Source organism: Lampris incognitus, chromosome 3, assembly GCF_029633865.1.
Source record: "Lampris incognitus isolate fLamInc1 chromosome 3, fLamInc1.hap2, whole genome shotgun sequence".
Lineage (NCBI taxonomy): Eukaryota > Metazoa > Chordata > Actinopteri > Lampriformes > Lampridae > Lampris > Lampris incognitus.
Window position 1 is genome coordinate 25,884,889 of NC_079213.1, and position 13,695 is coordinate 25,898,583.

General features: G+C 44.5%; 2 protein-coding genes across 2 annotated transcripts in view; one reads left to right on the top strand and one right to left on the bottom strand.

Moving 5' to 3' along the window:
• The window catches only part of bltp3b (bridge-like lipid transfer protein family member 3B), a 45,847-nt gene that overhangs the window by 23,644 nt on the left and 8,508 nt on the right, over positions 1-13,695 (bottom strand). Inside the window, exons 2-5 of the mRNA XM_056276517.1 lie at positions 7,406-7,568; positions 5,825-5,863; positions 2,276-2,367; positions 744-933 (exon numbers count right to left, since the gene is read on the bottom strand). Coding sequence (XP_056132492.1) covers positions 744-933; positions 2,276-2,367; positions 5,825-5,863; positions 7,406-7,568 — 484 coding nt within the window. The remainder of the gene's footprint in view (positions 1-743; positions 934-2,275; positions 2,368-5,824; positions 5,864-7,405; positions 7,569-13,695) is intronic.
• LOC130109567 (complement C1q-like protein 2) lies at positions 4,610-5,226 on the top strand. Its single transcript, XM_056276518.1, has one exon. It carries the CDS (start codon positions 4,639-4,641, stop codon positions 5,224-5,226), a length of 588 nt encoding a protein of 195 aa, XP_056132493.1. The 5' UTR covers positions 4,610-4,638.

The following is a 13,695-nucleotide window of genomic DNA, read 5'->3' on the forward strand; positions in this document are numbered from 1 at the left end:
GATTTTAATAGAGTTAAATCATGGCTAAAAGAGAAAAAACATTGTTCTCACACCTAATACCCCTGTATAGACACACTTGTATTTTTATTTTCCTTTTTGTCTTTTTTCTATTTTAACTTTTAAAAAGGCCTCCTGTGGACAGTACTCTAAATCAGCGTTTCACTACAAACACTTAATACAGTGCATCTGGTGCTTGTGCATAATTGTATGTTGCAGTCCCCCCCCATTGACTCTGGCCAATTACCCCACTCTTCCGAGCCATCCTGGTTGCTGCCCCACCCCCTCTGCCAATCCCAGGAGGGCTGTGGACTACTACATGTCTCCCCCGATACATGTGGAGTCGCCAGCTGCTTCTTTTCACCTGACAGTGAGGAGTTTCACCAGGGGAACGTAGCTTGTGGGAGGATCACGCTATTCCCCCCAGTCCCCCCCCCCCGAACAAGTGCCCCGGCTGACCAGAGAAGGCGCTAGTGCAGTAATCAGGACACATACCCACATCCGGTTTCCCACCCGCGGACACGGCCAATTGTGTCTGTAGGGATGCCCCACCAAGCCGGTGGTAACACGGGGACTTGATCCGGCGATCCCCGTGTTGGTAGGCAATGGAATAGACCGCCACGCCACCTGGACGCCCGTATGTTGCAGTTCTAATGCTATTGTAATGTTCAAGTCAAATTTACATTAGAAATTATTTGTAACAAACACTTGGCTGTGGCGAGGTGTGTATGTTCATGGCCACTGACCTCTCCCCTCTGGGGGTCCTGGATGCGAGTGAAACGCAGGTCGCTGATGCTCCAGCTGGTGTTGACACTGTAGACCTGGAGCTGGGAGAGCTCGAAGGAAGCGTTGAAGGCTTTGGCACTGATCCTGATCACTATGGAGTTGATAGACAGGGAAATGCCCTCCACCACCTTCTCAGCAAAGCCATACTCACTAGAAAGGAAGTAGAGAGAGCGGATTGGCAACAGGCTGAGTGTCCTATTCCTAAGGGTCACAAGTGGAAATATTTGCACACCAATACCAGTCCGAAGATGTTTTTGTATTTCACATACTACAAGTCATTTTGCTTTTCTACACAAAATCACACTGTACTCACTGGATTTCCTCATGACGCATTCAGATAAATTTAGTAAGATTTGAACTTGAACCATCACAATCATTTGGATGTTGATACGTTTCATGTACATATATGGGGACTGACTGCACAAACTTTACATCTGTTAACATGTATTGAAACTCTCCAACCACTTATTTTAGCAATTTGATCAGTGAGGATAAGGAACAATTTTAAATTTGTGGCAGGGTGGCGCAGCGGTTAGCGCGATCTCCTCACAGCAAGAGGGTCCTGGGTTCAAGCCCCGGAGGTAGTCCAACCTTGGGGGTCCTCCTCTGAGTGGAGTTTAGATGTTTTCCCCGTGTCTACGTGTGTTTCCTCCGGGTGCGCCGGTTTCCTCCCACAGTCCAAAGACATGTAGCTCAGGTGACTCTGCCGTACTACTAAACTGTCCCTAGGTGTGAATGTGTGTGTCGGCCCTGTGATAGACTGGCAGCCTGTGTAGTGTCTCCCCACCTGCTGCCCTATGACTGCTGGGATAGGCTCCAGCATCCCGCGACCCCGGTTGGGACCAGCAGCTTGGATAATGGATGGATGTTGTAAATTCCCCTTTCATTTGGAATATTGGACTATGTGTGTCGTATTTCAGTAAGGCACTTGGGCCAGCCCAGACAGTTCATTAGGGTCCTAGTTAGGCAGACGGGGGTTACGTGACATTATGAACTTGGTGAGCGCGGCTGTATATCCCCGAATAACAGAGAATGTGTTGGCGAAGAAAGTGAGTTATATGCTGTTTATGTGGGATAACTGTTGCCTGTAGTTCACATTATGTGCTATACAGCATCTGTGACCTACGTTTGTCATCTGAGCTGTTTAATGCTACCGTACATTATACCGCACTGTGTTTACGAGTGTACGTATGTTGAATGCTAGTTAAGCTAGTCTATTAGCCATTTATGCTTATGTTTCGTTTGAGTTTTCACAAACACATTATCTCCAATAAACACATTCTTATAAATGTTCTTGGTTAGCAAATTATTTGGGTGCATTGAACTTGATGTGTCAGTTAATAACCCACTTTGAGACTACAAAGCTTAAACTGAAGCACAGACAGCCTACCAGGACTGTGGGAAGAAATGAGACCTTGGACCAAATCATAGTTGGAAGTGAACAGGAACAAGGCGGAATAAGAAGTGCAGGAAAGACAAGAACGGAGCTCACCTTTGTCCTGAGGCTGTTGCTATGGGTGATGGGCCGTTGGGGGGGCGGGGCTCATCACAGGTGCTCATCTCCATCACCACCTTATCCAGAGTCTGCAAAGGCGACAGTGGGTAAGCTTCAGAACCCATAACCAAAGCCTTATAGGACCAGAACGATCTTTTTAGCCCATTTACTAGAGATCGAGTGTACTATGCATTACTCCCGACCATTTTCCAAAACATCCATCCATTATCTGAACCGATTATCCTGCTCTCAGGGTCGTGGGGATGCTAGAGCCTATTCCAACAGTCACTGGGTGGCAGGCAGGGAGACACCCTGGACAGGCCGCAAGGCCATCACAGGGCCTACACACACACACACACACACACACACTCATACCTAGGGACGATTTAGTATGGCCAATTCACCTGACCTACATGTCTTTTGACTGTGGGAGGAAACCGGAGCCCCCGGAGGAAACCCATGCAGACACGGGGAGAACATGCAAACTCCACACAGAGGGCGACCGCACTAACCACTGTGGCACCACTGCGCCACCGTGCTGTCCATTTTCCAAAACATGCCACGGTATTTCACATTTTTTTGAATGTGTTTTTCCTAATTTCCAGCACAGAATGAAAATCCTCTCGCAGAGACTTGAAACTTATTTGCGACAGGTCATCCATCACAGTGAATTTATTTTTCTTTTTTTTTGGTGCAAGTTATGTTATTGTTGTGGAACAATGTAGATGAAAGCGCACAAAATCCCACAAAACATCTCAAATCAATCCACATTTTCATCTGCATAACCTCGCAATGATAACACAACTTTGGCTAAAATAAAGGCAGCCATATGTTCACTGTGATGGACGACCTACGTCAAGCATGTTTCAAGTCACTGCGAGTTGATTTTCATACCACACTGAAATGTAAGGAAACTGACAGCTCCCTGAAAGGTGGGGAAAAACCCATTCAATAAAAATCGTAACACTACAGTATGCTTTGGAAAATGGTCAGGAGTAATGTGAAACATACGTGACTTGCAGTAAATGGGCTAAAACGTGCAGTAACCCAGGTATGGTCCTTTAATTCTGCCTTTGGGATTTCTTTTAACCATTTTAACTGTCTTGAAAAGTTTTGTTTTTATTTACGTATGAAAATAATAAATTACAAATTAGATCAATGCACTATCTTCATTTTCTCTGCAAAAAACACCTCACACCCATCTCCAAAATTACAAGTTGCCATTTTTTTTTCCTAGACACTCTACATGACAACTCAGTACTGTTGGTCCTTGGAGACCACCAGTACTGCTGGTTTTCTATTCTGCCAGGTAGTTTGTTAAATTCCCCCGATATTTCAGGTCTACAAATAAAAATCCACGATAAATGATCTGAACAGCTGGCAGAATAGAAAACCAGCAGTATTAGGTGTCCCGAAAACTGGAGCTGGGAACAACTGCTATACGCTCCCATTTACAGGAGCACCGCCAGGATACTAGGGCCCTGCTGAGCATTTCACTGTTCACTACAGGCTGTTGTTGAGCCAGGATGCAAAGCTTATTCTATTGTGGCACACGATAGGCCTTTAAGGATGTGAATGTCAGCCAAATGACTGAAATGTACATTTTATAGAAGCTGGTTGTAACATCTAAAACTTGGGGACAACATATTTCTTACTATCACACAGTCGGTAGCGTTTACAGAGGAGATAATCATTGTGAAACTGCTGATTTTATGCCAGGTCATTAATCTCAGACAAACACAAAACCGTGTGGGGCTAAGTTACAGATGACTCCACCTACTACTCTCATTTAAGCGGTTGCTACTCTTTTAAGAAAAATTGTTTGGACAATATCATCATATGCTCTCTCCCTTTGCAAACTATTGAGTGAGTCATCAAAAGCATTCCCATTGTTGCCAGCACGATATCTTGTATCTTAACTTGTAATCAGTGAGTAATGTTAGATTGAATGAAGCACTATTGTGTGCCAGTACAATACGCTGCTATTGTGTTATGTAGTCATAAGCATATAGTATGATATCGAGATAGTTTTGTGCTCTTTATCTCCATTTCATTCTTAATACCTTATTATGTAACATTGCATTATCCGGGAAAAACAAAACGAGAGGGTCAGAGTTATGTAATGCTAGGTGCTAGGCAGTACTTATACAGGAGCCATGGGCTTGTTGACCACACAAACAGTCAAGGTACTAAAACTATCGCGACAGCTGTCAAAAATGAAACCCGTCTTCCTGCTACTACTTTATTTTTCCAGCCTGTGTGCTGGGAATCAAACCTATCTAGAGACTGGAGCCAGCCTCGCAGTCTGCCAACCTGACACCTGTGCCCTGATCACCGAACTGGCAACTTTGAGGGAGAAGATGGAGGCCATGGCACAGACGCAAAGTGCCCTGAAGGAGCATGTTTGGAAGATGGGGCAGAAAATGGTCGCTGTTGAAACCAAGCTGCAAATGAGTGATAACCAGTCGGAGGAGCTCAAAGAAATAAACCAAGCTCAGCATGAGCAGCTGAATGCACTTAAGCAGAGCTTGGCAATCGGGCAGATCAAGATGGCCTTCAGTGTTGCTCTGGGAAGCTCTATGGGTCCATTTGAACAAGACATGCCCCTGAAGTACCAGCGGATTCTCTGCAATATCGGCAGCGGCTACAACCCGGCCACCGGCATCTTCACAGCCATGGTGCAGGGGATGTACTATTTCAGCTACACCGTGTACAACAACAACTCCGCCCAGCCCAACTCTGCTGTGTCGCTGATGCTGAACAGCCAGAAGTTGGTGTCGACGTGGAACACCGAGGGGGACGACAGCCATGAAAGTGCAACCAATGCGGCCGTGGTGGAGCTGATGGCTGGAGACAGTGTTTTTGTGCAACTCTATGCGAAACGGGCGCTCTATGATGACGGGTATTACTACAACACCTTCAGCGGTTTCCTGCTCTTCACCTTGTGATGTAACACACCTTTAACATGTGATATACGACGATATGTAATTTATTAATAGTCTAGATAATACATTCGGCTTACCATTGTAATATCCACCTATCTATCTATTTATCTATCTATCTATGTATTTGTATATAGATACAAAATGATATCTGTCGATTGAAATTTTATTATAATCTTTGTGCTTTCTCTTTGTCAAAATATTGGGTGTTGGGGTTCAAAGCCCTTATCATTGTAATATCTATCTTATCTATCTATCTATCTATCCATCTATCTATCTGTGTTTATATATAGATATAAAATAATATCTGTCAACTGAAATTTTATTATAATCTTTGTGCTTTCTCTTTGTCAAAATATTGGGTGTTGGGGTTCAAAGCCCGTATCATTGTAATATCTAGCTATCTATCTGTGTTTATATATAGATATAAAATAATATCTGTCGACTGTAATTTTACTATAATCTTTGTGCTTTCTCTTTGTCAATATATTGGGTGTTGGGGTTCAAAGCCTTGTTGCTTTTGGTGACAATAAACATCCTCAAAAAATCATCGTTGAGTCAAACTGATTGTGTGCCTGGCAGAGGGAACAGTGATCAGGCTTACCAATGAGATTGGGTGGGTCTTCAGTTTTGTCCACGGTATCTGTGAAGAGGAACAAAACAGACAGCATCAGCATTTCTTCCTCTCAAGATACTGGCCTCCACAATAACCATTTAGCTGCCGCATCTTCCACAACTGGAAATGAACCCACCTGCCAAAGCAATTCTGAAATCAAACTGAATGTTATCGAACTTGAGAGAATTCAATTAAGTCAAAACGGCAGGCAAGGTGACTCAGGGCGGGGGGGTGAAAGAATCAATGAGAGTCTAGACTCACTGACAAACACGGGCTCATTTCTGACCTGTGCACAGAATCTCACTCACGCATGTGTCACATTAAAACAGCACTTAAAACAGCACTTAAACTAATTATGAGTTTCTTTCAGCAGACCGAATTGCTTTTTGTTGCATCGTGAATCTCAACAGCTCTCGGGCTTTGTGGTCCTAACTGCATTAAAACTTCATTTCATTTTCAGAACTCCAGAGAAAAAATATTTCTAGAGGTGTAAATCTGTTTGCCTATTTGAAAAGAATGTGTGTGTGTGTGTGTGTGTGTGTGTGTGTGTGTGTGTGTGTGTGTGTGTGTGTGTGTGTGTGTGTGTGTGTGTGTGTGTGTGTGTGTGTGTGTATTTACAAGGCAGTAGTGACATCATGTTGCCATGCAGGTCAACAAAGGACAACCTCCGCATGACTGTTGTAGAAGTCTGACAAGAGGCGAGTAATCTTTTGACAGGGTCAGGAGAAAGTGGTGCATAACAGGAACGAAAGAGGAGAAAATGGGACCTCAGAAGAAGGGAAGTGAGACAGACAGACAGACATCACTGCTCATTTCTCTCTGTTTCACAGTAGCAAAGTGCTAGACTGTGATGGGAGGGAGATTGATGGGGGGCTGGGCAGCACTGCAGCATCTAACAGGTTCCACCTCACTAGCTCCACTGTTCCCTCTATAACAGCCTCAAGTCTGATGTACGAAGACACACACGCATACAAACATACACATACATACACGCACCCACACTCTTTAATGATTTGGCCATTAAAACTGCATTGCAGTACCAAAGATATTGCACTGTATCAGTGACACAGCAGTTAAGTTCCTGCAAGACAGCACACCTCTCAATTCAACTGGCTAAGAGACAGTAGAGACATCTACCAATGAAATAAAGGCAGCGGGGTTTATGTTTTCAAGGCTAACTTTAGCAATGAGCACAGACAGATGAGAAAAGAGATGTTGGAACATGAGAGAAAAAACAAAGAACAAGGCCGGAGCAGAGAGGGTGTCGAGGCAGAATAGAAATGACTGACTTTGAGTCTGCTATTTAGCTAAGAGACAGCAGTCATGGAGGAAACTGCACATCTTCATTCACCCTTTCCAGGGTGTTAGTCAGAGAGAAATACCTCATACATGGCCACTCGACTGATGACCACGCCTATGGGCGTTGTGTGTGAGTGGGTACTGACTGATGATCAACTATGACCCTTTTTGAATTATGTGGGGCACACATGTATGGGTGTGGTGGTTCATTCAAGGACAAACATGTATAAGTGTGTGTGTGTGTGTGTATATGTGTGTTATATATTTCACCCTGATGGCGGCTTTGTTGCAGCCCACGCGGTTGATGGCCAGCCAGGTTGGTAGGTCGAGCAGGCTCTGCAGCACCTCCTCGTCCAGCTCTAGGTTGGTCAGCTGGCCCTCTCCCTTTAGCGTGCTCAGGTTGATCTTGTCCGGGGACAGGTTCTTAGCAAACCTGGAAGACATGGAGGGAAACATGGCTTTGATTACGGGGTTCTGCATGGAAGAACTTGGTTCTTGGTGAAAATACCCCGCCCGGAAAAACGCAGAGGAAAAACGGAGCGTTGGTTCCAACATAGAAGGCAGCCTATTGTGAAGCAAGGCTGACTCATATTAACATTCTCAAAAGTAAATATAATCTAATTCTTGAAAAATGTATTTAATAATGTCCACTACAGAGATATGATGTAAGTGTATATTAACATATCCAATGAATCATGCCGCTAAGTAAGCATAAGCACAGACAGTTTGTTGTGATGTATTTGAAATGCTCCATTATTTAAATTTACTGAGTTCCTTAAATTATAATACATCCCACAATGAAAGAGGGCTAAGAGAAGCTGGTGGAGGAAATCGGTCATACGGTTTTGTGCGATCAGCGATTTAAAGCGGTTAAACACAAATGTATTTTGATGTATGAAGGCAATGTAAAAACTTGGATCAAGTAGGTGGACGGCACGGATGGAGAAACTGAGGGCAATAGAAGGAGAGGGCAGTAGAAGTAGGAAAGATATGAGGCTAAGACCAAGGTCTGCACCTAAAGATTATATGTTGTAGCTCAGGATAATTGCAGTTTGTCAGAGCCATGCTGGAAAAAAATGGCAGTGGGCTTGAAGAGAGGTGGAGAAAAAGAGCACTGTAAGAGAAATGTGATTGTGTATGTATGGATGTTGTCACACAGCAAAGTACAAGCCTTGCAAAAAAAGTACCAAAACTCTGATTAAAGCCACAACCAATTAGCATGCAGGTTGTCAGGTTTTGTGTGTGTTTGTTCTGTGGGTAATATTATGCATGCTTCTTGGCTCAAGTTGAACACACAATCCCACTGTCATTGACCGAAGCAGACTTATCAGTCTGCAGTTTGATTTAGTTAATGGTTTGTAGAGCCCGCATACCACAAGGCCCGATGACCTAGTCCCCGCACAGGCCAATCGAGCGAGACCTGATGAAAAAAATATACATGGCTAATATTGACTCAACATTCTTTAGCTGTCAAGAAGCAAATGGGCCAGTAATGTGGAAGGACTTTGGTAGTACAATCTCTCTTCCTCTCACACACACCCGTTTTTTAACGGCTTAGATCCTATTTGGTGAACTCACTGACAACCTCTTCCTATTATTATTGTTATTATAGGAAGTTAGCGGTTTGGTTGTATGTGGTTACACAACAAAGCAAGGAGCAGGCTTAACCAGGGTATGTCACTGCATTATAACAGTTTGTAGGGGTCGTCCGGGTAGCATGGCGGTCTATTCCACTGCCTACCAACACGGGGATCGTCGGTTCAAACCCCTGTTACGTCCAGCTTGGTTGAGCGTCCCTACAGACACAATTGGCCGTGTCTGTGGGTGGGAAGCCAGATGCGGGTATGTGTCCTGGTTGCTGCACTAGCGCCTCCTCTGGTCAGCTGGGGCGCCTGTTCAGGGCGGAGGGGGAACTGGGGGGAACAGCGTGATCCTCCCACGAGCTACATCCCCCTGGTGAAACTCCTCACTGTCAGGTGAAAAGAAGTGGCTGGCAACTCCACATTTATCGGAGGAGGCATGTGGTAGTCTGCAGCCCTCCCCCGGATCAGCAGAAGAGGTGGAGCAGCGACCAAGACAGCTTGGAAGAGTGGGGTATGTGGCCAAGTGAAATTAGGGAGAAAAAGGGGCAACAAAAAAAATGAAGTTTGAATCCCTCTCTCCTGAGATTTCACCCCTCATCATAGCCTCCCAATTAGATCTTATATATGTGGAAACAAGGAAAGACAAACTAGTCCCTGATTTAACACTAAATTAGTAGAATCAGGCAGTGCTAGTCTCTCATTTCCTGCCCCTCTTTCAAACACACACACACACACACACACACACAGGCCTAATCTTGTTAGCTAATCTGTCAGACACAGAAATGGCAACCTGTAAAGAGGGCTCGATCAAAGCTCAGAGTACACACACACACACACACACACACACACTAGTGACAGACTGACCCAATAATGAAGGCCTCAATACCAGCAGCACAGCTCAACTTTGAACTACTTGTGGCTTGGATATCAAATGTAAATTACCACATAAAATACTTGCACTGGGTAAAGTGTTTTGTCAAATGAGAATTGCTGTGATATTCAATCAGCCGATTCCTCTCTCTCCCTCTCTCTCTCTCTTTCAGCAAGACAAACCAAAACTTGGTAGTGTCAGGGGCACCATTCCCTGACACAGAGGCAAGACAAACAACTCTCTCACACAAACAAGCGTTAACACTCACTCACACTGTAACACACGGGGAGTGAAAAACAGCCCCTCTCCCGTCCAGCTGGACACACAAAGCACCGAGCTAGAGGCTGCCAGAGTGTGTCCTAGCCCTGTGACCAGTTAAATATTTATTCCAACCACCGATCAAGTATCAACCAGCTAGCCAGCTAGTCAGCTTGCTCTCCTTCCTCACACTCTTTCTCTCTCGCTCCTCCTTCTGCTCCGACTCATTCCACTACCTTATCTGGCTTTTTTGTTTCCTCTGGGCCAGCCCTGTCTTCCTCTCCCCTGCTTCTCCTCTTGTGAATAAATCAATATTCTAATCAATATCAGGCTTTTGATCGGTTATCTAACGGTCTCGGCTGTGTTAACAATAATTAGGACAAAGTATACAGACGTATCAGTCATTAATACTACTCCCAGCGACGCCAAAAGGGACAGCCTGTATCAAGTTCACACAATGTCATCTTTCCCTTTTCATCTCAACTGTACAGGCCTTGGCCCACCCCGGGCCGCCATTTATAATCTGGACTCTGTAAAGAGATTAGGGCTAGCTCCTAGCTACAGAGACAGCTACCGTGTCTCCTCCCCTAGCCTGGATGTGGAGCCATGGTGACTTGTCATTATGGGCCTGCACGGCGCCGGTGCCACATGCCAGAACAGGAAGGGCTGAGATCGAGGATGGCCAGAGTGAGTTAAAATTGATAACCATATAATCAGATCCACATCTTATGAGACGGAGAGACAGAGAAACAGAGAGAATGAGAGAGAGAGAGAATAAAAGAATTCAGTAAAGCAGAATAAAGAGGAGGAATACTGGGGCACCTCCATAGCTGAATGGTTACAGCACCGACCACATGTTCGCAACTGTCACCGGTTCGATTCCAGCCAGCGACCTTTGTTGCATACCTTACCCCTCTCTCTCTCTCCCCCATTTCCTGTCTACCTCTTCACTATCACTGTCAAATAAAGGTGAAAATGCCCAAAAAATAATCTTGAAAAAAAAGAAAGAGGAGGAATACTAGGTTGCAGAGAGAGGGGTAGGGAGTATTGTGGGTGCATTCTTCTGGGAGGTGGTAAAGTAGTTCTTGGAAAAAGGGCCGGGTCTATTACAGCATTCTTTTCTCCCTGTGTTGTTCATTCAACTGAGAAGCAGGCTTTGGTCCAAAACCTGAAACAAAAGCTGGAAAAACTGTAATGACCCTCCATTCTTTCACCACTTCTTAAGTGTTAATGGTGGAGGATAAATTCACTGCTATGGCAACGCAGTGTGACAGCCCCTCTTAACCAAAGGGGGCAGATGCCAAACAACTAGTGTCCACATGGTTATGATTAAAAGTTGAAGCTAAAAAAAAAAAAACACAAAAAAACAATGTTACCTTCAAAATGACCACTTACATTAATAAGGTACTGCCACGGGCATCAAGGAAATCCACCAAATGAGGCCAAACAAGGACACGGATTAAACCAGACATGCAGTACATGTGCAATAAGCATTCTTTTCTCTAGTGGTCAGAGCACAAAGACAGTCAACTGACTGGGCTGCGAAACAGACTCTTTTACTACTTCATCCCATCCAAGATTATCAGTTGCAGATCTTAATTTTGTTAATTTCATAACCTTATAACATAATCCTGTAATAGTTGTCAGAGCTAATCTGTTAGGCATTTACGCCTTCACTGCATTCCTCACAGCAGACAGAACCCTGCAATGTCTGAAGCCTGAGTCCCTGCAGTGCAGCAACATTAGAAAATCACACAGTGCCTTGCAAAAGTATTAAACCCCCTTGACAATCATCACTACTTTCTGGATTATGAAAGATACTCACACATCTGTTCCTGAACAATACTATTTTTGTGAACCCATAAACTCTAACTAGGGTTGCCAACCGTTCCTTAAAATAAGGAATTGTTTCTTATTATATATAACATATATATATATATATATATATACATGTGTGTGTGTGTGTGTGTATAGTGTAAGGCACATTATATTTGTTATGCCAGCGCCGCCCCGTCCATCCAACCCCCGTCCCCGTCCCCTGTTCCTTATTTCCATTTGAAGGAGTTGACAACCCCAGCTCTAACAGCAGTGAACAGCTTTCCACTTCCGGTGTGGGAAGATGGCGGCAGGAAGTCACGTTTGCAGCGGCCTCACCCAGTACCGGTGTGGGAAGATGGTGGCGTGAATTCATGTTTGCGGCGGCCTCACCCGGTACCATCCATGCAGTGTCTTTGTCCACATCTGCGTATAAGTTCATTTGATGGCTGGGAGAGCTGGCGCTGGATCGGCTGGGAGAGCTTGGTCTGCTGCGTCTGTGCGGCCCAGGGACCACAGCCCTGCCCGGAGCTGCGCCTGAAGAAGTAACACTGAGGGTGGTGTGACAGGATGCGGAAGCGGGGCAGCTGAGCTAACTGCTAACCAGCAGTTCCGAGAGTCATCCTGGCTGGTTCTCTTGGACAGTGGTTTTTTTGTTTAGTTTGGATTTATGTGTTAGTTTGGATATATGTGTTCTTGTAGTTTTTGGATATGTGTTTTTGTCTTTGTGTTGCACTGCTGTGGGCTGGTGGAAATTATATTTCGTAAATGACAAATAAAGTTTTCCTGATTCCTGAGCATGTTCCCAAAGCCAAAATAAGTTATGTTTTGCTGACTTTTTGTAAATAAATTAAAAACTAAAATATAATGCTTGCATAAGTATCCAATCCCCACATATCAATACTTGGTAGAGTACCCTGTTGCTGCAATAACAGCTATGATTCTCTTGGGGTAAGTATGTACAAGCTTTGCACATTCTTCTGCAGTAATTTTTGCCCATTCTTCTTGGCAGAAATTGCACAGGTCTTGCAGGCTGGTGGATGGCACCTCTGGACTGCGATTTTCAGTCTGTGCCACAGATTTTCAATGGGTTTGAGGTCCGGACTTTGACTTGGCCACTCCAAAATGTTCACCTTTTTGTTGCTAAGCCATGTCATTGTTGCTTTAGCCTTGTGCTTAGGATCGTTGTCCTGCTGAAAGGTGAACCTTCTCCCAAACTTCAGTTTTATGGCCTACTGCAACCGGTTTTCTTCAAATATTTCCCTGTATTTAGCTCCATCCATTCTTCCCTCAATTTGAACAAGGTTCCCAGTGCATACAGATGAAAAGCAACCCATAGCATTATGCTGCCTCTGCCAGGCTTTACTGTGGGGGGGGTGTTTTTTTAGGGCATGAGCAGTGTTAGGTTTGCGCCACTCATAACGCTTTGCGTTTTGGCCAAAAAGCTCAACTTTCGTCTCGTCTGACCACAAAACTTCTACCAACATCCTAACTGGGTCACTCTCATGCTTGGTAGCAAACTCCAAGCGTTCTTTTATATGCATAATTTTGAGCAACGGCTTCTTTCATGCCACCCTCCCATACAGGCCAGATTTATGGAGAGCCCGTGATATGGTTGACTCATGCATTTTTACTCCAGTTTCAGCCACTGACCTCTGGAGCTCCTTCAAAATGATTGCAGAACCATCTGTGGCTTTCCTCACCAGCCCATGTCTTGCTTAGACACTTAGCTTTGAGGGACGGCCTGTCCTACAAAGCATCTGGGTGGTATGACACAGCTTCCACTTTCTGACAATGGATCCGACAGTGTTACGTGGGACATCCAAACACTTGCATATTGTTTTGTATCCCTTTCCTGCCTTCTAAATTTTAATCGCTTTTGTCTCTTACTTAAGTATTAGGCTCCTTTGTCTTCTTTTTCCGATGGAGTTCACGCCTGGCTAATGAACTTTACACAGAGTGCTTTTTATACCCATAAACGAGACCATTACTTTAATATCATACAGGTGCACACTAATTATGTCCAATTGTGT